This window comes from Gastrolobium bilobum, unplaced genomic scaffold (genome assembly GCF_033153095.1).
Source record: "Gastrolobium bilobum isolate Gb01-03AN ecotype WA unplaced genomic scaffold, APGP_CSIRO_Gbil_v1 utg5255, whole genome shotgun sequence".
NCBI classification, from domain to species: domain Eukaryota; kingdom Viridiplantae; phylum Streptophyta; class Magnoliopsida; order Fabales; family Fabaceae; genus Gastrolobium; species Gastrolobium bilobum.
This window is the reverse complement of record NW_026898528.1, coordinates 471,171-495,205: the sequence shown is the minus strand read 5'-3', so window position 1 is coordinate 495,205 and position 24,035 is coordinate 471,171. Positions and strand designations below refer to the sequence as shown.

The 24,035-nt window shown below is 36.5% G+C and overlaps 1 protein-coding gene across 1 annotated transcript; it reads left to right on the top strand.

Annotated features, from left to right (window-relative positions):
• The first annotated feature begins 4,620 nt into the window (after positions 1-4,620).
• Positions 4,621-23,953, top strand: LOC133317085 (aminopeptidase M1). Its single transcript, XM_061518903.1, has 19 exons — positions 4,621-4,922; positions 5,225-5,370; positions 5,684-5,786; positions 6,039-6,225; positions 6,317-6,410; positions 18,632-18,785; positions 18,909-19,013; positions 19,152-19,268; positions 19,712-19,825; positions 20,830-21,012; positions 21,120-21,411; positions 21,495-21,616; positions 21,696-21,793; positions 22,127-22,304; positions 22,383-22,497; positions 22,664-22,731; positions 22,848-22,922; positions 23,443-23,520; positions 23,637-23,953. Exons 1-19 carry the CDS (start codon positions 4,713-4,715, stop codon positions 23,820-23,822), a joined length of 2,625 nt encoding a protein of 874 aa, XP_061374887.1. The 5' UTR covers positions 4,621-4,712; the 3' UTR covers positions 23,823-23,953.
• The last annotated feature ends 82 nt before the right edge of the window (positions 23,954-24,035 follow it).

Sequence of the window (24,035 nt, the reverse complement as noted above, 5' to 3'; positions counted from 1 at the left end):
TTACAACGAAAAATAACTAATAATTTTGAGAAGTTACAATTTGGAATAATGTCTCTAGGGGTTTATGGACATCTAAACAAATATATTATTCTAATATAATAGTGTTAGAGAGTGGTAAACATGAAAAAAAAGATAGGTAGAATAATTTATCCATATTATTCATAACAAAAACAAATTTTACCTGCATTACTTTATGAGGTAGGATATTGTAACAACTAATTAGAGTTACTACCAATCGATTTCACCGTTAGATCGATTATGTTGATCTAACGGTTATATTTATTTTCATCTTTGTATGCTTATGATTCCCCATATTTAATACTTCATATTTATTTTTATCTTTGTACGATTATGATTTTCCATATTTAATCTATTTAATGCTTTTACATTAAATATGGATCATCATAACCATACAAAGATGAAAATAAATATAACCGTTGGATCAACATAATCGATCTAACGGTGAAATCGATTGGTAGTAATATTGATAGTAATCCTAATTGGTTATTATAATATTTTACCCCTTATTTTATTTATTTAAAGTAATAAAGTGTTGGAATCTAATGTTTCTTTTTGATTTAATATCTATTTTTTTTATGTCTATTCTACTTATACCTATTCAATTCTAACACTATTGGATGGGAATCTCAAAATGAGGGAGAAAGAGTGAAAGTCTGTTGAGATTGTAATCAAATATTATTGGAGATTAGTAGATAAAATAAACGTAAAAAAATAGATAAAATATTCTATACGTCTTAAGTATAAGTATTTTGGTGTTAGCAACTTTTGGTCATAGTGTCAAATTACAATTCGGAAACTTGAAATCTTCTCTTTCTCTTTCTTTTGATCTTCCTCTAATTCACAAATCCATCTTTTTCTCTGTTCACTACTTATTAGTCTTTTCCTTTTATTAATCCTAAAGTTACAATTCTAATATTTAGAATTAACGTTTTGTGTTGTAAAAGTTGAGAGCTTATCATATCTCATTTGTGAATTTCGAAAACTTAGTAAATGATGCAAAATAAGAACCGACAAAGAAAATATCTGTTTCACTGTGTTTTATTTTTCTTCTTAAAACTGAAATATGTATTTTTTTTTTGAAAATTAAAAATTAAAACACAAAATAAAAATATCCTAGACATATTCTCTAAATTTGATTCTAAAAATTAAAAACTAGTTCTAATTTTTAGAATAATTTTTACAAAGCAAGTCTTATTAAATATATATTTTTTTGAAAATCAATTTTTTTTTTTTTTAAACAGAATTCAAATATGCCAATAGTACCTGCATGACAAAGTTACCAAAGTTTCTCCCACGAGAAAAGTAACAATATGAAAAGTTAATCAATCATCCACAAATTCCAAAAGGTATTCTAGCAGTGGAGCACTTGTATGGCCACCTTGACACCCCTTTAATATCATTCCTATAATTTCCCCCCTTATTATTCTGGTGTAGCCAACCTGTAAAATAGAAAATGTCTACTTTTAGTTTAAGGTATCTTATCATGTTTTATTTTCGAATAAAGGGAGAGAATTTGATCATTTACAAATCGAATACTTATAATTTTATGGGCTTTATTAATCTTATGTTGTAGGAGAGAAATTCTCTCCTACCATAGAGACAATTATGGGTGGGGTCCACTCATTTATAAAAAATAAAAATTAAACTACGCGGAAATCAATGAGTGTGTAGGAAAGAGTGTTATCTTATGTTGCATAAGAATAATATTTCTCTAATCTTATATGGGGAAACTTTTCTTACTTTACAGGAATCAAAAACTTATCTCCTATTGAAACAAAATGGTGAGACCATAGTTTAAAAAAATTAAAAAATAAAAACAAATTTGACACATAAGTCAATGTATCTGCAAATAAGACTTATTCTCACATGTGGATGGAGAAAATGATTGCCCATCTTATATAGTAAATAACACAACAAAGTTATCCAAAGATTCTACTTTAATAAAAGTAAGTGAGAGGTTTTCAAAAAAATCAAAAATAAAAGTAACTGAAAGGGAGCGACGTCGTATTTAGTGAGATTGGATCTATATAAGTAGCCATAGCCATATTGTGTCTATATTTTTTTACTTTACTCTACCTATTCATTTTCAATATTATTGGATGAGAATCTAAAAAAAAAAAAATTAAAAATTAATTAAAATTCTAATCAAATATATTAAAAATTCGTAGATAAGATAGGCATAAAAAAAAAAAAATCATATCATTAAGTATAAATATTTTGGTGGTAGCAATTTTTGGTCATAATGTCGAATTACAATTCAGAAACTCGAAATCTTCTTCTTCTTTTCTTTTTCTCTTCCTCTAATTCACAAGTTCCATCTTTTCCTTTTGTTCCGCTCATACTTATTAGTCTTTTCCTTTTATTAATCCTAAAGTTACGATTCTAATATTTAGAATTAACGTTTTTTGTTGTAAAAGTTGAGAGCTTATCATATCTCATTTCTGTATTTCGAAAACTTAGTTAACGATGCAAAATAAAAAGCGACAAAGAAAATATCTGTTTGACTGTGTTTTGTTTTTGTTTTTCTTTAAAATATTTTATAGAATAGTTAATGACATATGTATTTTTATGTTTTGAAAATAAGAAATTAAAACACAAACAAAAATAACCTATACATATTCTCTAAATTTAATTTTAAAAATTAGTTATAATTTTTAGAATATTTTTACAAAACGAACCTTATCAAATATTTTTTTTTTTAAATCATTTCTTTTAGAAACAGAATTCAAATATGCCAAACCAATAGTACCTGCATAACAAAATTACCAAGGTTTCTCCCACGAGAAAAGTAATAATACGAAAAGCTAATCAATCATCCACAAATTCCAAATGGTATTCTAGCAGTGAGCACTTGTATGGCACCTTGACACCCTTTTAATATCATTCCCATAATCCCCCCTCCCTCTTATTCTGGTGTAGCCAACCTGTAGAACAGAAAAGGTCTACTTTTAGTTTAAGGTATCTTATCATGTTTTATTTTCGAATAAAGGGTGAGAATTTGATGATTTACAAATCGAATACTTATAATCTTATGCAGTAAATAACACAACAAAGTTATCCAAAGATTCTACTTAATCAAAGTGAGTGAGAGGTTTCCAAAATAAAATAAAATAAGGGTGTTTGGTATGGGTATTGTAGTTGGAATGATGAGAGAGTGAGGTGCAGAAAATTTCTTTACCATGTTTGATATAAGAAAAGTGAACAAAATACTCAATGGGTGCAGTTCAGTTGGTTCTTTGACACTGAGTTAGTAGAGTTGGACATGTCTTCGATTCCCGCTGAATGCATTATTGGGGAGGGGGCTGAATCTTTAGCCATCACTTACCCCCGCACTCCGGATTAGTCCCATAGCCGGTTCAAAGAGTCGAAGCCATCACTGACCCCCGCACTCCGGATTAGTCTCATAGCCGGTTCAAAGAGTCGAAGCCATCACTGACCCCCGCACTCCGGATTAATCCCATAGCCGGTTCAAAGAGTCGAAGCTTGTGGGGATACCAGAGGGAGCCAACTCGCCTCAAAGAGGTAATTAGGATTTGGTAACTCCAAAAAAAAAAAAAATTGAACAAAATCTCATCAAATTTTTTTGCCTATCATTTTCCTTTTCAACTACACACATCTAAAAAAGTATCCCACTTAAACCATTATATATATTTTTTTCCATTAACTCAATTCTGAACAAAATGTTTTGAGACCAAAATACCCTATTGGCCTATAGTATATGAGCGCTGCAAAAATGATGATTTGAAGGTTTCAGAAATTAATGGGCACGATATGGATGCTGCATTCTTTCTTCATTTTTGTGTTCATGCTTTCTAATAAGGATAGTAAAGAGGGGGAAAACACAAGAATTCTCCCTATTCATTAATGGGCACGTTTGATGATAACTGACAATATTTAAAAATGATGGATATTTTGATAATTTTATTTTACATTTCCATCAATATTTTATCATTAATTAAATATAGTTTCAATAAAATTAATCAATTTTTTTGAAAAAATTTTGGCCAACCAAACACTTTTTCATAATCCGGGATAGAAAAATTACTACTAAATCCACAACAATTTTTTATTCCTGATAAATCTTTTTTTTCTCCTATGTGTGTGTTTAGATCCTTTTTTTTAAGTTAGAAGCTAGTTATAAGCATAAGTTAGGCCAAACAGATTTTGAGAAAAACTTTTATAACGAAAAACTCTTTTTTTATAATGAAAAAAAAAAACTGCAAACTAAAAACTCCTATGAGGAGCTTTTTTTTAAGCTATTATCTTCTTTTATTAAATTGTGTGCTTTTTTTCTAAATGAAGAGTGATAAAGATAAAGAGAGATAATTTTCTTGAAATATGTGCTTTTAAGTAATTTTTAAGCTAAATTTTTTATATAATTTCTAAACAGTTTTTAACTTCTTTTTTTAAGTTTTTTTTTTTTTAATTTTAATTTATAAATAATTTTTAACTTAAAAATAAGAGGATGCAGGTTCAGTATCAAACGATCCCTGAAAGTAAGTGAGAGGGAGCGACGTCGTATTTTAGTGAGACCAGATCTATATAAGTAGCCATAGCCATTTCCCACCAGCACCGCAATTCTTACTCTTAATTCGCATTCTCTCTCTTTCTCTATACCGATTTCATTTCAGTGCGTGTATAGCAGTGTGAATTTGTGTGTGTGTCACCTGAAGATCACACAGAAGAAAGAGATGGATCAGTTCAAAGGACAACCTCGTCTTCCAAAATTCGCCGTTCCGAAACGGTACGAAATTAGGCTCAAGCCTGACCTCGTTGCATGCCGTTTCGCAGGTTCCGTTGCCGTTTACCTAGACATCGTCGCCGCTACGAATTTCATCGTTCTCAACGCTGCTGAACTCTCTGTCGATGCCGTATCATTCACCAGCCAAGGTTCCTCCAAGGTTCTCAAATCTCAACTCTTGTTCTCTTCTTGATCCTTACTTGTTATTAAGATATTTCTAGAACATTCAACATTGATAGCTGTGCAGTTCTTGCATCCATTTTAGACAATGCAAAAGTGTGAACCTGGAATGCTGGGTCAAAAGCATATTCAGTTTGTGTCTGGACAAGATTCAAGATTGATAACTATGCAGTTCTTGCATCCATTTCAGACAATCTGATATGATTCTTTTTTTTTTTTTTTTATCTCTTTTGGAAACCTTATATAGTGTTGCTGATGTGGAATCAATGAATGTCTATGCAGGTTCTCAATCCTTCAAGAGTTGAATTATTTGAAGATGATGACATTCTGGTATTGGAGTTCCCAGAAAAAGTACCCATTGGGTTGGGTGTCCTGGCCATTGAGTATGAAGGAATCTTGAATGATAGAATGAAAGGGTTCTACAGAAGGTAAGTGTTATTCATGTTTTCTTTGTTTGATGTCAAAGTTCGTCAAGTTGAATTCTGCCTGAGGCAGCATTTTGATCAATGGCTCTTTATAATTAATATATTTTTTGCTATCGACTCTGGTTGAATTACTCATTTGAAAACCCTAGTGATACCTAAAAATATTTTTTAATTTCAAACACAATGCAATAAATAACATAGTACAAGATTCTATAACTAGCCTTCCTATTTTTTCTAATTTTTCTGAGAAATTAGATGAATCAAAAATTCCAGTTTTTTTTTTAAATTAATTTATATGGATACTTTTTATATGCAGTACCTACGAGCATAATGGTGAGAAGAAGAATATGGCAGTTACACAGTTTGAGCCAGCTGATGCCAGGCGATGCTTTCCTTGTTGGGATGAACCAGCTTGCAAGGTTTATCTATCTGCCACTCTTCCCTTTTAAATGGACCTTTTTGTAAGCACCCATAAGAGTAGGATATTTTATTGTTGCAACAACACAAGCATAATACTTCAAGTAATAAGCTTCTCTTTGGTTCGTGGCTTGGGTGGCTAGGCCATAAGAAGGGTGGGGTAGTTCTGGATGGATTTTGGTATTCAAGTTACTTTAGCGAATGATAAATACTTTGAGGTTGGGCCTACTTTTCACATATGATTGATCTTGCAGGCTACTTTTAAGATCACACTGGATGTACCTTCAGAGCTCATTGCTCTCTCCAATATGCCAGTTGCTGAAGAAAAAAATGATGGAAATCTCAAAACAGTTTCATATCAAGAATCACCAATCATGTCTACTTATTTGGTTGCTGTTGTTGTTGGTTTGTTTGATTATGTGGAAGATCATACCTCCGATGGTAAAATCATGATTGCTATGTACATTTTAGGTATTGACTGTATTCTTACTACCGACTTTCCTGTTCTTAATTGAATTTAACATTTGTACAGGGGTTAAAGTTCGAGTATATTGTCAAATTGGTAAGGAAAATCAGGGGAAATTTGCACTTGATGTTGCTGTGGGAACTTTGGAACTGTATAAGAGGTAAGTATGGAACTATTACAATCCTTTGTTTCTTAAGTAGGAAATTTATCAGAAATTAGATTAGTAGTGTATGAACTGTATCATTGTATTGCATGTATACACTCTGATGAATTGTTACAGTTGTTGGTCTTAGTAATCAGTTGCTACTGTAGCTGCAATTAGTTTTGTCAATTACACCTAATGTAATTGATTAGATTTAGTTAGCGCTATTAGCTTGAGTCTATAAATTATCATGTGTAAACTCGTTTCATCATTGAATAGAAAATCTCAACATTCAGAAGTTCAACTTTCTCTCTTTTTCTGACATTTTCTTTCTCTTTCCCAAGCTTTCTCTCCTTCGTTTATGATATCATAGCTCTAGTTCTCGGGGCCTTGATCCATTTCCTAATCTCCCATGGCTTTCGCTTCAACAAACAACCTTGATATTGCTTCTTTTCCTTCAAATGATCCCAAAACACAGAATCTTTTCGATACACAACTTTCTAAGAAACTCACAAACAAGAACTTCCTTTTGTGGAAGCAAATCATTGAACCACCTATAATCACACATAAGCTAGAGCGTTTCTTGGTCAATCCCAAGATACCTCTAAAATTTCAGTTTGAAGATGATCAAGTTGCTGAAATTGTAAATCCAACATTTACAACATGGGAAAGAATTGACAAGATGCTTCTTACTTGGCTCCAATCAACAATGTCAAAATAAATTATCAACAAGATTCTTTGAGTTCACCACTTGTTGACAACTGCCTCTCTTTACTTGTTTTTTACATGGGAATATGAATAACAATGGTTGTCCTCTGGTGTGAGCTATTGATTTCGAAAGATGGCTATCCACATTGAAAAAAAACCAACTTTTGTCCGACATCCATCTTTCGAAATTAATATCTCACACCAGAGGACTCAACTCAAAAATCTGGTGGTCAAATTGAAGTATCATAAGAGAGGATCACACTGACCAAATTTGAGGATGTCGTTACACCTCTCCTACCAAGCATGCTATAAAATCCATCGACACTTTGAATTGGTGAGAAAAGCAAAGGCCAATTAGGTCAGATCAGAACTATGGGACATCAAGAAGAATGACATCAAGAAGAATGATAAAAGTGTGGAAGAATGTATGGCACTTGTAAAAGCCCTCAGAAAATGAACTCATTCAAACTGTTCTTGATGGACTGCTAGATGACTATATTGCATTCATCACTTGCTTCCAAGGAAGAGACTCACAATTTTGAAGACTTGGAGTCTTAGTTACTTGGTCAAGAAGCCATAATTACCATGTTCCAAGCCAATTCGTTGAATATGAGGACCGTGAATCGGGCTCAAAATCCGCCTCTATTAGCCCCTGTTTCTGGTGCTCTAGAACAGGGAAACTTCAGACAACACAACTTAGAAGAGCATAGACCTTATGAAGCTGGAACCAACTCAGGAGGGTTCGTCCAAGGTGTGTGCGGTAGTCGTGCCCGCCAGTAGCTTGGCAACCTTGTCGAAAATTGGGACATGTGTATTTGTTCCTCCTAATATTACTCAACCAACCTTTCCAATGGCTCAACATAATTTTTTGGCGATACAACAGAACTTTCCGGCAACTCAACAAAATTTTCAATTTTTTCCTGCGATCCAAAACCCGACAAATTAGAGTTGGAATTACTCAAATTCTATATTTCCTGGACCTTAATAGTCTCAGTTCTCTGGCACTTCACGTGCTTCATCCTCTCAAACAGGAACACCAAGAGCTCTTATTGCACCAATAACAGACTAGTTGGCGCTTGATTGGTACCTTGATTCAGGAACCTTGCACCATGTGATTGCTGATCCGAGAAACTTGATGCATGGCACTCAATATACTGCGCCAGAATAGATTTATGTTGGAAATAGTTAAGGATTGTCCATCACCTCTGTTGGTTCAACTGATTTCATTTCTTCTTTTAAACCACACTTCACCTTTACTTACATAACCTTCTTATTGTCCTAATAATAACCAAAAATCTTATCATTGTCAGCCAGTTTGCTAAGGATAGTAGTGTCTACTTTGAATTCCATCGTACTCACCATTTGTCAAATTGCTAAGGATAATAATGTCTACTTTGAATTTTATCCCACTCACTGTTTTGTCAAATCACTGGAGTCCTAGGAGGTCTTGCTTGAAGGCTCTCTCGGACAACATGGTCCATATATGTTCAGAGGTCTCTAAGCTTCTATTCTAGCCTTGTCTTGTTCTATTTCAAATTCTCAAAACTCTAGTCACTTGTCATGTAATTCAAATACGTGTGTAGCAAATTGTACTCAATCAGTTTGTAATTCAATAACATTTGATAATACTTGTAATAGTTAGAACTCTTCATTTGATGTATCAAGGAGCACATCTATCTATAGCTTATGGCACTCCATATTAGGTCATCCTCACTTTGAGGCCTTGAAAAATGTACTCTCGTAATGTAATATACCCTTTAGCAGTAAAACTATTTTTTATTTCTGTTTTGCATATTGCATGGGAAAATCTCTTAGATTACCTTCATTTCCCTCTTCTACTGAATATCATGAACCGTTTACACTCATTTTCAATTACTTGTGGTGTCCAGTCCCTATTCAATCCTCACAAGGTTTTATGTACTATATTACCTTTGTTGATGTCACAACTAAATACGCATGGATCCATTATCCTCTTAAACAAATGTCAGTATCCTAATCTCTCCAAACTGATTGGGGAGGTGGATTTTGAGCCTTAACTAAATTTCTCACAGAATTGGTGATTACTCAGAGACTAATCTACCCTCACTCATTACCAAAATGGTTTTGAATTGTGAAAAGACTTTTAAAAATTGTAATAAGTGTTCTTTCTGCATGATATCCCTAATATACGAAAGTTTTATAATTATTATTCTGATTTTCCACATGAACGAAAGCATCAACAATTGTTGAGATGGGACTAACTCTACTATTGCATGCTTCTCTTCCTCTTAAATATTGGGACCATGCTTTCATCATTGTTGTTTATCTAATTATTAGACTTCCAACTTAAGCTTTAAATATCAAAATTCCATACTTTGAACTGCATAAAGAGTTCTCTCTGATTACCGTTTTCTTTGCACCTTTGGATGTGTATGTTTTCCTCTACTTTGACCATATAATGAACACAAGTTAGATTTCAGATCTCAAGAATACGTTTTCCTAGGATACCTAATCACAAAGGATATAAATGTCTCAGCCTTAAAGGGAGGATATATGTGTCCAAGGATGTTATCTTAAATAAATATTGGTTTCCTTTTCCTATTCTGTTCCCATCAAATTCTTCTAACACTTCTGCAAACTTTTCTTCTTATCCCAGCACCATCAAATAACCAGCCTGTATGTGGTTACACATCCCCTATTCCAACCCCTCAATTCTCTCCAACTCAGTCACCAAATTCATCTCATCACACTCCTTCCTCTAACACTTCATCACAGTCTCAGTCCAATTCAAATGTTTCATCATTAAGACAAACTAATCTTCTTGCTCTTATACACACATGTAGAGTTCCAGTTCTCTGCCAACACAGCCAATCAATCTTCAAGATTATCCTGTCTCACTTGATTCAAGTCAATCACCTAGTTAGTTCATCCCTTAACTCTCTCCTAACACAAAAATATAGTCTCTCGTCTTTGTCACTACACCAGATTTTCCTATCCTTGACCTCTCTTCTTCCACCTCACAATCATTATCAGGCTCTAAATATTTTCCCTCTGGCTCACTTGGCGCCCCCTCTCCTATTCATAGTATAATCACTAGAATCAAGGGTCCAACACCTTCTATTTTTTCTACCCATATGGAACCATCAAGTGTTAAACAATCTATGGTTGAACCCAAATGGGTTCAAGCTATGAAACGAGAATATGATGCACTCCTAGCTGATGGCACTTGTTCTTTGTTGCCCTTGCCAACATCAAGAAATCCCATTGGATGCAAATGGGTTTTTAGAATCAAAGAGAATCCAGATGGAACAATAAATGTATATTAAACCAGGCTTGTTGCCAAGGGTTTTCACCAGCAATAAGGATACTATTATAATGAGCCGTTCTTCTCAGTAGTGAAGCCAATTACAATTAGAATAATGTTCTCATTAGCACTCTCTCATGGCTGGCTGTTACAACTCATAACTGATATTAGGGGCTCAACAGTAAGTCTTTCATAGGCAGCGATGCAGAGAATAATTGATGAAATATAAGACTGAAATGTATTTTTCATATATTGATTGACACCCAAAGGGATCTTTATATACAGATTACAAGGTAGTTAAGGAGTTGAAGTAATAAATAAAATACACAGTAACTGAAGAGGCATCACACTACTCAAAGGGACAAATAGCTAGAAACAAGTAGAAAACTCTAGAATATTCTACACTCCCCCTCAAGTTGGGAGATATATATTGATCATCCCCAACTTGCTAATTAAATCCTCAAATATGGGTTTGTGTAATCCTTTGGTGAGAATGTCGGCTGTTTGCTCCTTGGTAGGTATATATGACAAACATACACTACCCTCCTCCAATTTTTCTTTGATAAAATGACGATCAACCTCCACATGTTTGGTTCTGTCATGATGTACAGGATTTTGAGCAATACTGACTGCAGCCTTATTATCACAATAGAGTCTCACAGGTAGAGAATAAGATATCTTTAATTCTCCAAGAAGCCTTCTTAACCAGATTCCTTCACAAATGCCATGAGCTAGCGCTCGAAATTCTGCTTCTGCACTGCTTCTGGCAACAACAGTTTGTTTCTTACTTCTCCAGGTCACAAGATTTCCCCAGACATAGGTACAATATCCTGAAGTGGATCTTCGGTCCATAGCAGAGCCAGCCCAATCAACATCTGTATAGATTTCTATCGTCCTCTTGTGTCCCCTTTTAAAGAGCATTCCTCGACCAGGGGTGTTTTTGAGGTACTTGAGGATTCTATAAACAGCACTAAGGTGTTTTTCCTTAGGAGAATGCATGAATTGGCTAACCATGCTAACCGCAAATGCAATATCAGGCCGAGTGTGAGATAAGTAGATCAGCTTCCCTACCAACCTTTGGTATTGCTCCCTGTCAACATCTTTTCCATCTTCAATTCCCAATTTAATATTGGGTTCAACTGGAGTTTCTGCAGGCTTGCACCCAAGCATACCTGTTTCTTGTAGCAGGTCTAGAATATATTTCTTCTGAGATAAGGAAATTCCCGCCTTGCTACGAGCAACTTCCATTCCAAGGAAATATTTGAGAGATCCAAGATCCTTTAGTTCAAACTGACTAGCTAAACCCCCTTTTAAAGATTTTATTTCTTCCCAGTCATCACCTGTGACAATTATGTCGTCAACATAAACAATGAGGATAGCAATTTTGCCACTATCGGAGTGTTTAAAAAATAAAGTGTGATCAGTCTGAGCTTGGATAAATCCTCTTTCTTTAACAACACGAGTAAACTTTTCAAACCACTCTCTAGGGGATTGTTTAAGTCCATAAAGAGATTTCTTCAACATGCATACTGAACCATCTCCCTGTTCAAAACCAGGTGGTGGATCCATGTAAACTTCCTCATGTAAGTCCCCATTTAAGAAAACGTTCTTTACGTCCAATTGATGCAAGGGCCAATCAAGGTTGGCAGCAAGTGATAGTAAGACTCGGATAGAGTTAAGTTTGGCAACGGGAGCGAACGTCTCTTGATAGTCTATCCCATAAGTCTGAGTAAATCCTTTGGCAACCAATCTGGCCTTATATTTGTTGATGCTGTTATCTGCATTAAATTTTATTGTGAACACCCATTTGCAACCTACAGTTTTCTTTCCTCTGGGAAGTGCCACGGACTCCCAAGTTCCATTTTTTTTAAGAGCATCCATTTCTTCAAAGACTGCATCCCTCCATTTAGGGTCATTAAGTGCCTCTTGGATATTTTTTGGTATTTTTGTACCGTCTAATATAGTGTTGAAAGCACGAAAACCTGGAGATAACTTTTCATATGAAATGTGATGAGAAATAGGATGAGCAGTGCAAGATCTAGTACCTTTTCGAAGGGCAATAGGCACATCTAGGTCAGCTGTACCAGTGTTCTCAAGTGAATTGCTGGAACTAGGACTCGGGTCAGAATCCTGGCAGTCTAGAGGATCTTGAGGAGATTTACGCCTGCTGTAGAATTTTCCCCATTTACCGGGAGGATCTCCAGTCTCTGGTACAATTGTTGTCCTTGTCTCCTGTACATGAACTCCCCCTGACTCCAAAGGTAAAGAAACAACAGATGTTTCCAAGGGTAAAGGTAAAACAGTAGAATTATTTGGATTCCAAGACTTGTCTTCATTTATACCAATAGACTCCCCCTGAAGAGAAGTCGAGGGAAAAAATGATTGTGTTTCACAAAAAGTAACATCCATAGAAACAAAGACCTTTCGAAGAGAAGGTGAGTAGCACTTGTAACCTTTTTGATTAGGAGGATATCCTATGAAGACACATTTAACAGACTTATGATCAAGTTTGGACCTTTGATGTGGAGGAATATCAACAAAAACCACGCAGCCAAACAACTTTGGAGGAAGGGAAGAGAGAGCCCGAAAGGAGGGAAAAGAGCGGGTAAGGCAAGATATGGGAGAATGAAAATCCAGGACGCGAGAGGGCATCCGATTGATGAGATATGAGGCAGTCAAGACAGCCTCCCCCCACAGGTATTTAGGGACGTGCATTGTAGACAAGAGGGCTCTAGCAACTTCAATGAGATGTCTATTTTTCCTTTCAGCCACCCCATTTTGTTGAGGGGTGTTAGGACAAGAACTTTGATGGATAATACCTTGCTTGGTTAGGTAATCACCAAGAACAGAATTAAAATATTCAGTACCGTTGTCAGTTCGCAGGATTTGGATAGAGGTCTGGAATTGAGTTTGTACCATAGCATGAAAATTTTTAAAAGTGGCTGCATCCTCACTTTTAGAAGATATACCCAGCATACTCTAGAATGATCATCAATGAAGGTAATAAACCAACGAGTTCCAGATATATTTTTTTCACGAGCTGGGCTCCAAATATCACTATGAATCAATGTAAATGGAGACGAAACATGATAATCTCTAGGGAAATAAGAAACACGAGAGTGTTTTGCAAACTGACAATCATCACAAAAAAAGGAACTTGGTTTTTTGTTGATAAATAAGTTTGGAAGCAGCTTTTGAAGATAAAAGAAATTTGGATGTCCTAAACGACGATGCCACAACAAAACATCATTACAATCGTCTGATAAACATAAAGAGTGATTTGCAAAAAAATCTCTTTTCATGAGAATCTTCTTCAAAATAGTAAAGCCCTTCTTCTTCTCTAGCACTGCCAATCATCAGCCCCGAATCTTGTTCCTGTAAAACACAGGTTTTGGCAGAGAATTTAGCAACACAATGCAATTCAGAGGAAAGTTTACTAATAGAGATAAGGTTACAAGTAAGAGAAGGGACATGAAGGACAGAATTCAGAGTAATATGTTCAGAGAACTTAATGGATCCCTTTCCCGCAATATTAGAGAAACTACCATCAGCAGTCCTTATTCGTGACTGGTGATAATAAGGGGTATAAGAACAAAACAGGGATGCATTACCTGTCATATGATCAGAAGCTCCCGATTCAAGAATCCAACGACTACTATGATCAACATGGAATGCCATACCTTGTTGAGCAACATGACTAGTTGCCTCAGCAGATTGAGACATCACCTTCTGAAATTGCTCATAATTCTTACCGTTTAAACGGTGGTTAGTAATCTGTATAGCTGGGTTGTCTCCGGAAGACGAAGAACAGGGAAGAGGAAAGACACCGGAAATATTACCGGATGATTTTTCAGAATGCTTATTCTCAGCCTCAATATTTTCAACTTCCATTGTTCAAAATAAAAAAACAAAAAAACAAAAAAGGAACTCCAATCGTTCAGAACCGAAAAGTCACGAAGAGGAACCAACTGGACCCAGCAAGAAGAGTGCTCCAATCGTGATTTAAACCCCCAGAACAGGAAGAGGAAGGCCAGGCGAGCCGTTCTGTGAAAGCCGCGTGACAAACGGAGGCCGGTAGGGCGGCGCGTGGCTCACACGCGCCGGAGAGGCAGTTCTGCAGTGGCGGCGCGTGGCGGACTTTCCGACGACGGGGTTGACGTGGGTCGACTCGAAAATGGCTTCTGAGTCCAATGGTGGCCTTGGTTTCGTGATTGGAAGGGTCCAGATATGGTTTCTGAGTTATTTTAATAAACAGTGAAAAATGGAAAATGGAAGGAAACGTGGAGGTTTACAAGATGACCACAGGATAACCTGCTCTTGATACCATGATGAAATATAAGACTGAAATGTATTTTTCATATATTGATTGACACCCAAAGGGATCTTTATATACAGATTACAAGGTAGTTAAGGAGTTGAAGTAATAAATAAAATACACAGTAACCGAAGAGGCATCACACTACTCAAAGGGACAAGTAGCTAGAAACAAGTAGAAAACTCTAGAATATTCTACAATAATATTCGAGAATAATATTCCTTTATGCTGACTCATCATAGAGGGAAAGTTATTTAGGGAATTCAGTTAAATAGGGAGCAGTGTGGAAGGAGTGGGGAGATCTTTGGACAATTGGGACTTAGGCTCTCTGGGAGAGATCAGGGGCTCTCCAACTCCTCTGAACCTATCTTTCTTTCCTTTATTTTTGCAATCTGTTTTGTGGTCTGTAGTTAGGGAGAGTCATGGTTAATACTGTTTTGGTGTTGGTGTTTACTTGTAATTGATACTGTTGATTGAGAAATATATAGAAATTGTCTCTGTTTTTGGGTTTATTCTTGAATCTGTGAGATCAGTGTGTTACACTGGCCTTTGATGCAGATGTTTTCCTTAATGGAGAGCTTGTGGAAGAAGTATACATGACTCCACCGCCAGGTTTTGAAGCAGCTGACAAAACATTTGTAATGCTACTTAAGCAAAGGCCTTTTATGGCCTCAAATAAGCTCCCCGGTTCGAGAAATCTGGGGACTCTATCTACTAACTTGACTTTTACTCTTGCAAGTGTGACCCCGTTTTATTCATACTTCAATTGAATGGTAATTGCATCTACATTTTAGTCTATGTGGATGATATTATTATCATCGGAAGCAATCCTGGCATGATTCAAAGCCTCTTTGATCAATTGCACTCAAAATTTGCTCTAAAATAGCTAGGGAATTTGGATTATTTCCTAGGGATTGGGGTTAAACCTTTTTCTCATGGCATACTTCTATTATCCCTATGAAGCACAGATACGTCCCAAATTTTTTTTTCTACATATCGGATATGCGTCCCAGACGGATACACTCTCGATACTCATTCATACGTATCGGATGGGTCAACAAATTCGATACGGTCAAATGTCACGTTTGTGAATTTTAAAAAAATGAAGGGTGTTTTCTAACTGAGGGTTTTGGCCAAAAAAACCTAAATCGAAATTTGACTCACTTCTACACTCAAGCACGAAGGGCCGGCTTGGCTCAGCGGTAAGCTTGCTTGCCGTGGTGTGTCAGGTCGCGGGTTCGAATCAGCCTCTCTGCAAAAAGCAGGGGAAAGACTGCCTAGAGTATTCCCTTCCCCAGACACTCACGAAGTGGGTATTTGAACTGGGTCGGCCCTTTTCGGCCCTTCTACACTCAAGCACGTGTCTGTCGTCCCTGTTCTAAATTGAAATTGAAATCGAAATCGAAATCGCTTAGAGCTCTCCTCTAAATCAAAATCAAACTCGACGTCGCCGTCTTTGTTCTTCCTCTCCTCGACGCCGTCGCTGTTCTTCCTCTCCTCGACGCGGTCGCGATTCTTCCTTCTTTGCTCTGGCGGTCTCTTTCGGTCTCCCTCTCTGTAGACACTTATCTGCTGTCGTTGTTCTTCCTCCTTGCTCTAGTCGGTCGCTGTTCTTCCTTTCCTTGGCTTCGTGCATCTTTCCTCTCCTCGACGCCGTCTGTAACTGCATCTACCTCTCTCTCAATTTGCGTTGTGTGTGCCTTTCTCTCTGTCGGTTTGTCTTTATCCTCAATTTTTCTTTTTTATCGTGCATTAATATTGTTACCAAAAAATAAATAAAAGAGCATTAATAATGTACCATAAAAACAGAGATTAAAATAGCTGTAAGGTATATTTTTTCTCTTTTTTTTTGCTGTTTCATTGTCCATATTAATTTGTAATTAACTGCTGTAATTAATTTTGCTTCTGTTATTTATTTTTTATTTTTTTGTAACATATCAACTTCCCGTGTCGGGAACGTATCGAAAACGCCGTGTCAGAATCGGTTCTTCATAGTATTGTCCCAAACAAAATATGTCAAGGATCTCCTCTGCAGAGCTAGAACAGTAGATGCCAAGGGGATCTCTAACCCTGTGCCCCCATGCATGGAGCAGATTATGTACTTGATCCCTTTCTCTATTGATCAGTTGTAGGAGCACTTCAGTATGTCACCTTGACACAACCAGAAATTGCCTTTAGTGTGATCAAGGTTTGCCAATTTTTATCTCAACCTTTAGAGCATTGGAAGATAGTCAGATGTATCCTACGTTATCTAAAGAGGACATTGTCACATGGCCTTTTATTCCATCCCACCTCCACAAAACAGCCTCTCCCCCTTGTGGCTTTTTGTGACGCTGATTGGGGATGACAGAAGATCCACTTCAGGTGCTTGCCTCTTCGTAGGCTCTATCCTAGTGGTCCAAGAAGCAGTCAATAATGGCAAGGTCTAGTGTTGAGGTTGAGTATTGAAACCTTGCTCTTACAACTGCAAAGAATTCGTTGGGTATAGTCCCTTTTACTAGAGCTACAAGTCCCAAGCATAGTGCCTATCATACAATGTGACAATCATAGCGCAGTTGCTCTGGTCTATAACCCAGTTCTGCACTCATGAACAAAGCATTTGGAACTGGATGTTTACACTTTGATGTATTGTTATTGTTAGGACACTGTTAGTCTTAGTAGTCATTGCTATTGCAGCTATGACTAGTTTTGTAAGTCACACCTAATATAACTGGTTAGATTTAATTAGAGCTATTAGCTTGAGTCTGTAAATTCTCAATGTGTAAACTCATTCCTTAAAAGGGCAAACCATGGTGCACAAGGATCCCCGGCTTGTGAGGGTAGAGGTGAGGGTCGATTGTACACAACTTTTTACCCTTGCATTTTTACAAAGAGACGGTCTCCCAGACTCAATCCATGGTCTTCTAGTCACAAGAAGCAACCTTGCCATTGTTTCAAGGCTCACCCTCATGTAAAATATTCGTTATTGAATACAAAATCTCAACATTCAGAAGTCAGCTTTCTCTCTCTTCTATATTTTTGTTCCTCTTTACCAAACTTCATCTCCTTTGTTTAGAAATAATTCTGAACATTTCTTTTCAATTCCATTAATTCACATGGGGGCGCAGAACATGAGAATTTTGCTTTTTTTGTTGGAGGGGTCTCAAGTCACAATGACTTTACTCAAGGAGCGTGACAGATAAAACAAGAGAAAAATCGCAAGATATAATAACACGTTCACTGCAAGCAGGTGAGAGAAGCTTGAGGAGTCATATAGATCTTTTGCCAACAAAAGTACTTTCGTCTTCTCTTTAAATTATTGGCTGTAATAATTTGATCTTAGACCATAATTCAATTTATGGAAGGAGGCTTGGACTCGGACATCATGCTGCCATGTAGGTTTCCAGGTAAAGTTTGGTTTCCTATCCTCTCCCTATGTTAGAGAATAATATAAACCATTAAAAAATGCCCTCACCCAACGTCTTAAAGTTTTAGGTTAAAGTAATTATTTACATGATATCAGAGCTTCAGTGACCACAAGGTCACGAGTTCAATCCTCACTTTCGAGTGGAATTTAAATAAGCACAAAGTAAACCAAAAAAAGAAGAAGAGCCTGTGCAATATCTACACTTTAAGCCCAAAGGGCTCTTGTGTGAGGGAGTGTGTTAGAGAATAATAAGGCCCTCACCCAACGCCTTAAGGTTTTGGGTTGAAGTGATTCTTTACACCCTACAAGTTTATGGTTCAGGAAATCCTTTAGTGGTTGATATGGCTTCCAAAGTGCTGCCTTCTCGTCATCCTTCATATTCAGGTTCACAGTGGCAAGATAAGTGGATAATCCATGGTGGATTATATATATATGTTAATCTTCATGTTAGTCTGTTTGCTTGACTGTATTTATAGGTATGCTGCATTGTATTATTCATTCATCAACTAAATATGATAATTTAACAGTTACTTTGCCACTCCCTACCCCCTGCCAAAATTGGATATGATTGCAATCCCTGATTTTGCTGCTGGAGCCATGGAGAATTATGGTTTGGTTACATACCGGGAGACTGCTTTGCTCTATGATGATCAGCATTCTGCTGCCGCTAACAAACAAAGGGTAGTCTGCTTATCCATAAAGTTGCTTTAGCCTTGGCAACTTGAGTTTCCTAATCTGAATTTCTTAACTAGTTATTTTATTACTAGCTGAAGGACAAAAAATATTTCTTTGGTTTCTGTTAAGGTTGCGACTGTTGTTGCTCATGAGCTAGCACACCAGTGGTTTGGCAATCTTGTTACAATGGAGTGGTGGACACATTTATGGCTGAATGAGGGTTTTGCAACATGGGTAAGTTGTGTGGCTTGTACATCCTCGTATTGTTGCCATTGCAGAGGCTTGTTAATTTTTTTGCTTTTTTATTTTTGAAGTTATAACTAATTGATAGTTTACTTTCTTCTTTTTCTTCTCATCTTTGGTTATGGTCAGGTGAGCTATTTAGCAGCTGATGGCTTGTTTCCTGAGTGGAAAATATGGTCTCAATTTCTTGATGAATCTACCGAGGGTCTTAGGTTGGATGGGCTTGCAGAATCCCACCCAATTGAGGTATTGTTTAATCTTTCAGTTTTTCATGGGTTTAATCTGCCTCGGATAATGGATTTGGCTAATTTGATCGTACTCTAGGTGTTTATGCTGATTAATTATATGCAATGTAATTATTTATTATATAATATCAATTACTATATTTATAAGATATTTTTGAAAGTATATGAATGAATTGAAGAGGGCGAGCCTGGGAGCAGTGGTAAGGTTGCTCCTTTGTGACCAAAAAGTATGGGTTTGAGTCTGGGAAATAGTCTTTTTGCAAAAATGTAAAGGTAAAGATACATACAATCGACTCTCACCCCTATTCTTGCAAAATCGGGGAGCCTTGTGCACTAGGATTTGCCCTATATAAATAAATTGAACATTTTGTTAATCCTCAGCTGAAAAGTTAATAGTCTTGTAAGTTTATAGTGTATTTTAATCTTTGTGAATTATGATTGCAGGTGGAGGTAAATCATGCTCGCGAGATTGATGAAATATTTGATGCCATAAGTTATAGAAAAGGTGCATCTGTAATCAGGATGCTACAAAGCTATCTTGGTGCCGAACCCTTTCAGGTTAGTACTTTACCGCTTACTACTTACAAAAAGACTTATATTTTCAATGCCAAATTTGATAGATGAAATAGGAACCTCCAGTGAACTGTTCAGATAAGAATAATAAACTATATTTGCTATTCGTGGCATAAGTAGTTCATATAAGGATATTAAATTATATTGGCTATACATGGCATTAGTAAACTATTGTTGTGAGTTGTTAGAGAGTTTTCTCTCAACTTGATTGACTTTGGTTTTATGTATTTAATTGGGTAGGCTGAGTAGGTTGCACAATTTAGTTTGTCATATATAAGATAGTTAAGGTATTTTACATTGAACTCAAATAAGTCATAGACAGATGCGCTTCATATTTGATGGTACCAGTAAATGCAAGAACCAGAACACAAACACTTGAATTAAAATAACAAAATAACGCACAGGAGGTGAACTCCTTACAGCTTAATCAACTGAAATGTGAATTACACGGTATCTCACAATGCAATGTGGAAATAAGAGAAAATTAACATAACAGAGGAAACAATAGCATTGTAACGTAGCCTACTGACTATCTGTCTTGGAAAGGAAGACGACTCAATGATAGCCCAGATTTCCTAGCTAATGAGCACCCCACTTAGCAGCCAACATACCCATTACTTGGTCTCTTTCTGCATGCCCCTTTCCTTCACCATAACTACCTTATATTCCTTCCTCAATTCCTCCTGTCCACGCCATTCCCACTTTCCCCCCTCCATTCAGAGCTTGCCACGTGGCTTCGCCAGTAACTAACTTCCCTCATTCATCCTCTTTCACCATCAGTTTATTATTTTCCCCCTCCCACTTCAGCTCTCCTTCCTCTTATATACCACTTTGAAAGGCCTCAAGGGCCCATCAATATTATGATGTGAAAGTTTTTAAAAAGTATGTATTTAGAATCTTTTTATATTAAATTACATGTAAAATATGGCTGAGTTATTATATATAGCATTATTTGTGATCAAATTATACATTGCTTGTCATGTAACCAGAGGTCACTAGCTTCATATATAAAAAAATATGCTTGGTCGAATGCTAAGACTGAGGATCTATGGGCTGCGCTTGAGGAAGGATCTGGTGAACCTGTGAACAAGTTAATGACCTCATGGACAAAGCAGAAGGGATATCCTGTTGTATCTGTTAAAGTCAATGACCAGAAATTGGAGTTTACTCAGGTTCTTCCATTGTATCTGACTTTTTCATGAGTTCTTTGTTATGATATTTTCGGAGAGAAAATCCATTACATGTATTGTAACTTGTAAACTTGTATGTTTCTTGGCAGTCACAATTCTTGTCAAGTGGTGCTCAAGGAGAAGGCCATTGGATTGTTCCAATAACACTATGCTTTGGCTCGTATGATGTCTCCAAAAATTTCCTCTTGGAAACAAAATCTGAAACACTTGATGTTAAAGAATTCTTGGGTTCCCGGATTGCTGAAGACAAAAGTGTGAATTCTTGGGTTAAACTTAATGTGGAGCAAGCTGGTTTCTACAGGGTGAAATATGATGAGCTGCTTGCAGCTAGACTTAGACATGCAATAGAGAAACAACTCTTATCTGCATCAGACCGATATGGTAAATTAGATAACCTCTTGACAATTTATTTCTAATGGTAAAAAAGGAAAAAAGCAATAACTTGCAAGTTATGACTTTGACAGGCATTTTGGATGATTTATATGCACTATGTATGGCTCGCCAAGAATCATTGACCTCCTTGATTAACTTGATGGGAGCTTACAGGGAGGAAGTTGATTATACTGTGGTGTCGAACCTGATTACTGTAATGTTTTCTTCTAAATCTTGCTCAGTCATTATTTAGGTTATTTATTGGATCTAATTCCGAGTCTTTTGTTTTACAGATAAGTCATAAAATTGAACGTATTGCAGCTGATGCAGTACCGGACTTGCTAGATTATTTTAAGCAATTCTTTATTAACCTTTTCCAGTACTCTGCTGAGTAAGTTGTTACATTCATTGATCCTGGGAGGATTGTGTTTCAGTTAATAAGAATTTATGGCTATTAGAGTAGCTCTGCTGTTACATTCCTATAGCATTGCATGGTGATTGGAAAGGTATGTGCAAATATATGGAGTTAGCAGTCTCTGCTAGGAATCATGTTTGTATATGGTGAGGTTGCTGATAGTAGTGCGGATAAAGATATTGGAGAATTTGGATAACCTAAAAGAGATGCCAACGTGTCCGTGCATGGAGTCAAGATTAACTATGTTTTTATTAGTTTCTTTGACGTCTCTGGTTCAAGTTCTTATTCCCTATTGATATTGCCTTGCAGGAGGCTTGGTTGGGAGCCCAAACCAGGAGAAAGTCATCTTGATGCAATGTTGAGAGGAGAAATTTTGACTGCCCTTGCTGTGTTTGGACATGATCTGACACTGGATGAAGCAAGCAAGCGTTTTCAGGCATTTGTAGGAGACAGAAATACACCACTTCTTCCCCCTGATATAAGAAAGGTTGGCTGCAGCATCATTTGAATGCATGAAATCTCCCAATGAATTCTTCTGTTGATGATTATTGTGAAATGTTGGCAGGCAACATATGTGGCTGTAATGCAACGGGCAAGCAAATCTAACCAAGTGGGTTATGAATCTCTTCTGAAAGTATATAGGGAAACTGACCTAAGCCAGGAGAAAACACGCATTCTGGGTAATGACATAACCCATAGCTGATGATAGAACTGGAATAGATATTTTCTGTTTCCTACTCACACGAGCCCATATTCTTGCTTTTCGATCAATCTCTAATTCTAATCTTCCATGAGGGCATTTCATCTTTTTCTGGGTCTGGATGCTAATATCTTCCATGCTTGTAGGCTCACTGGCTTCTTCACCCGATCCAGATCTAATTCTTGAAGCTCTTAACTTTATGTTGTCTCCCGAGGTATCTAATTGTCAAATATTATTTGAAGCCAGAATACAAATACATACACGAGTTGACAAATTATAATATATATGATACATATATTGGAGATTGATATGTCGTTATATTTGGTCAAGGTTCGTAGTCAAGATGCTGTTTTTGGGCTTGCTGTTAGTCGGGAAGGACGAGACGTAGCTTGGGCATGGCTTAAGGTAAACAACACAGAACCAGTAGTCATATGAAGTGTGAAGCACATTAAATTGAAATGAAGTCTTGTGTAGATTTCATATTTTAGTTTTATCAACTTTAGTTTCCTTCAAGGTTTTTGAAATTGATCAATGTTTTAGTTGGGTTCATTGGACAAAGTTTCATTTTTGTGTTTATTGCTATTTGGAGAACACTTGGTCGTGGAGCTGGGGTCTTAATTGAGAATTAGCCCAACCATCTACTTAAATTCTTTGGTAACATTGCATGTCATATGTCTTGGTGCTTTTACATGCTACTGTTTTATCTCTTACTAAGCAGCCTAGATAGCATGCTAAAGTTCACTACGTGCTTTCTCGTTACCTATTGCAATGTTGTTTTCAGTCTATCGATGCATTTCTTATTATTCCAGGCCTTGATTTTGAAGAAAAAACTGCGATGAAGAACATGATATACATATACTTTTATTTTTAAACCTTGTTCCCATTCTATCGACATTCTCTTACGGTTCTCTTAATTGTTATACAGGAAAATTGGGAACGCATCGTAAAAACATATGGTTCTGGATTTTTGTTATCTCGCTTTGTCAGTTCTGTTGTCTCACCGGTTTGTCTCCTGTCCCTCCTTGCTTTATAGTTTTATTCTGTTGATTTTCTCAACACACTGTGTAATGTTCAATTATAATTCTTCATTGTGTTTTATTTTGTTTTCCCTTGGTGCAGTTTGCTTCCTTTGAGAAGGCCAAGGAAGTAGAGGAATTCTTTGCTAGCCATGCTAATCCCGCCATTGCTAGAACGTTAAAGCAGAGCCTTGAGCGGGTTAATATCAATGCAAACTGGGTTCAGAGCGTTCGGAATGAGAATACACTTGCTGATGCTGTGAAGGAGTTGGCATACAGGAAATACTAGGCCATGGATTTAGCATGTATTTCCATAAAATGATTGTGGTGGTGATTCTGACTTTCTTCACTCTGTCAATGTTACTGTATTACTGCTGAACATAGATCTTGAGCTGATCTATAAATAAAAATTACCTGATTTCATACTTAATCTTATGCTTACATTGATCGAAGTTATAATTTCTTGTCTTGTGTCCACAAAACAATAACACAACTCCAAAAA

Bases quoted from the DNA above. Each gene is read 5' to 3' on its own strand.
- LOC133317085 (XM_061518903.1), top strand. From the start codon at position 4,713: ATGGATCAGTTCAAAGGACAACCTCGTCTTCCAAAATTCGCCGTTCCG. The intron at 19,014-19,151 runs GTAAGTTGTGTG...GGTTATGGTCAG, and splicing joins ATGAGGGTTTTGCAACATGG to GTGAGCTATTTAGCAGCTGA. The intron at 19,269-19,711 runs GTATTGTTTAAT...TTATGATTGCAG, and splicing joins CAGAATCCCACCCAATTGAG to GTGGAGGTAAATCATGCTCG.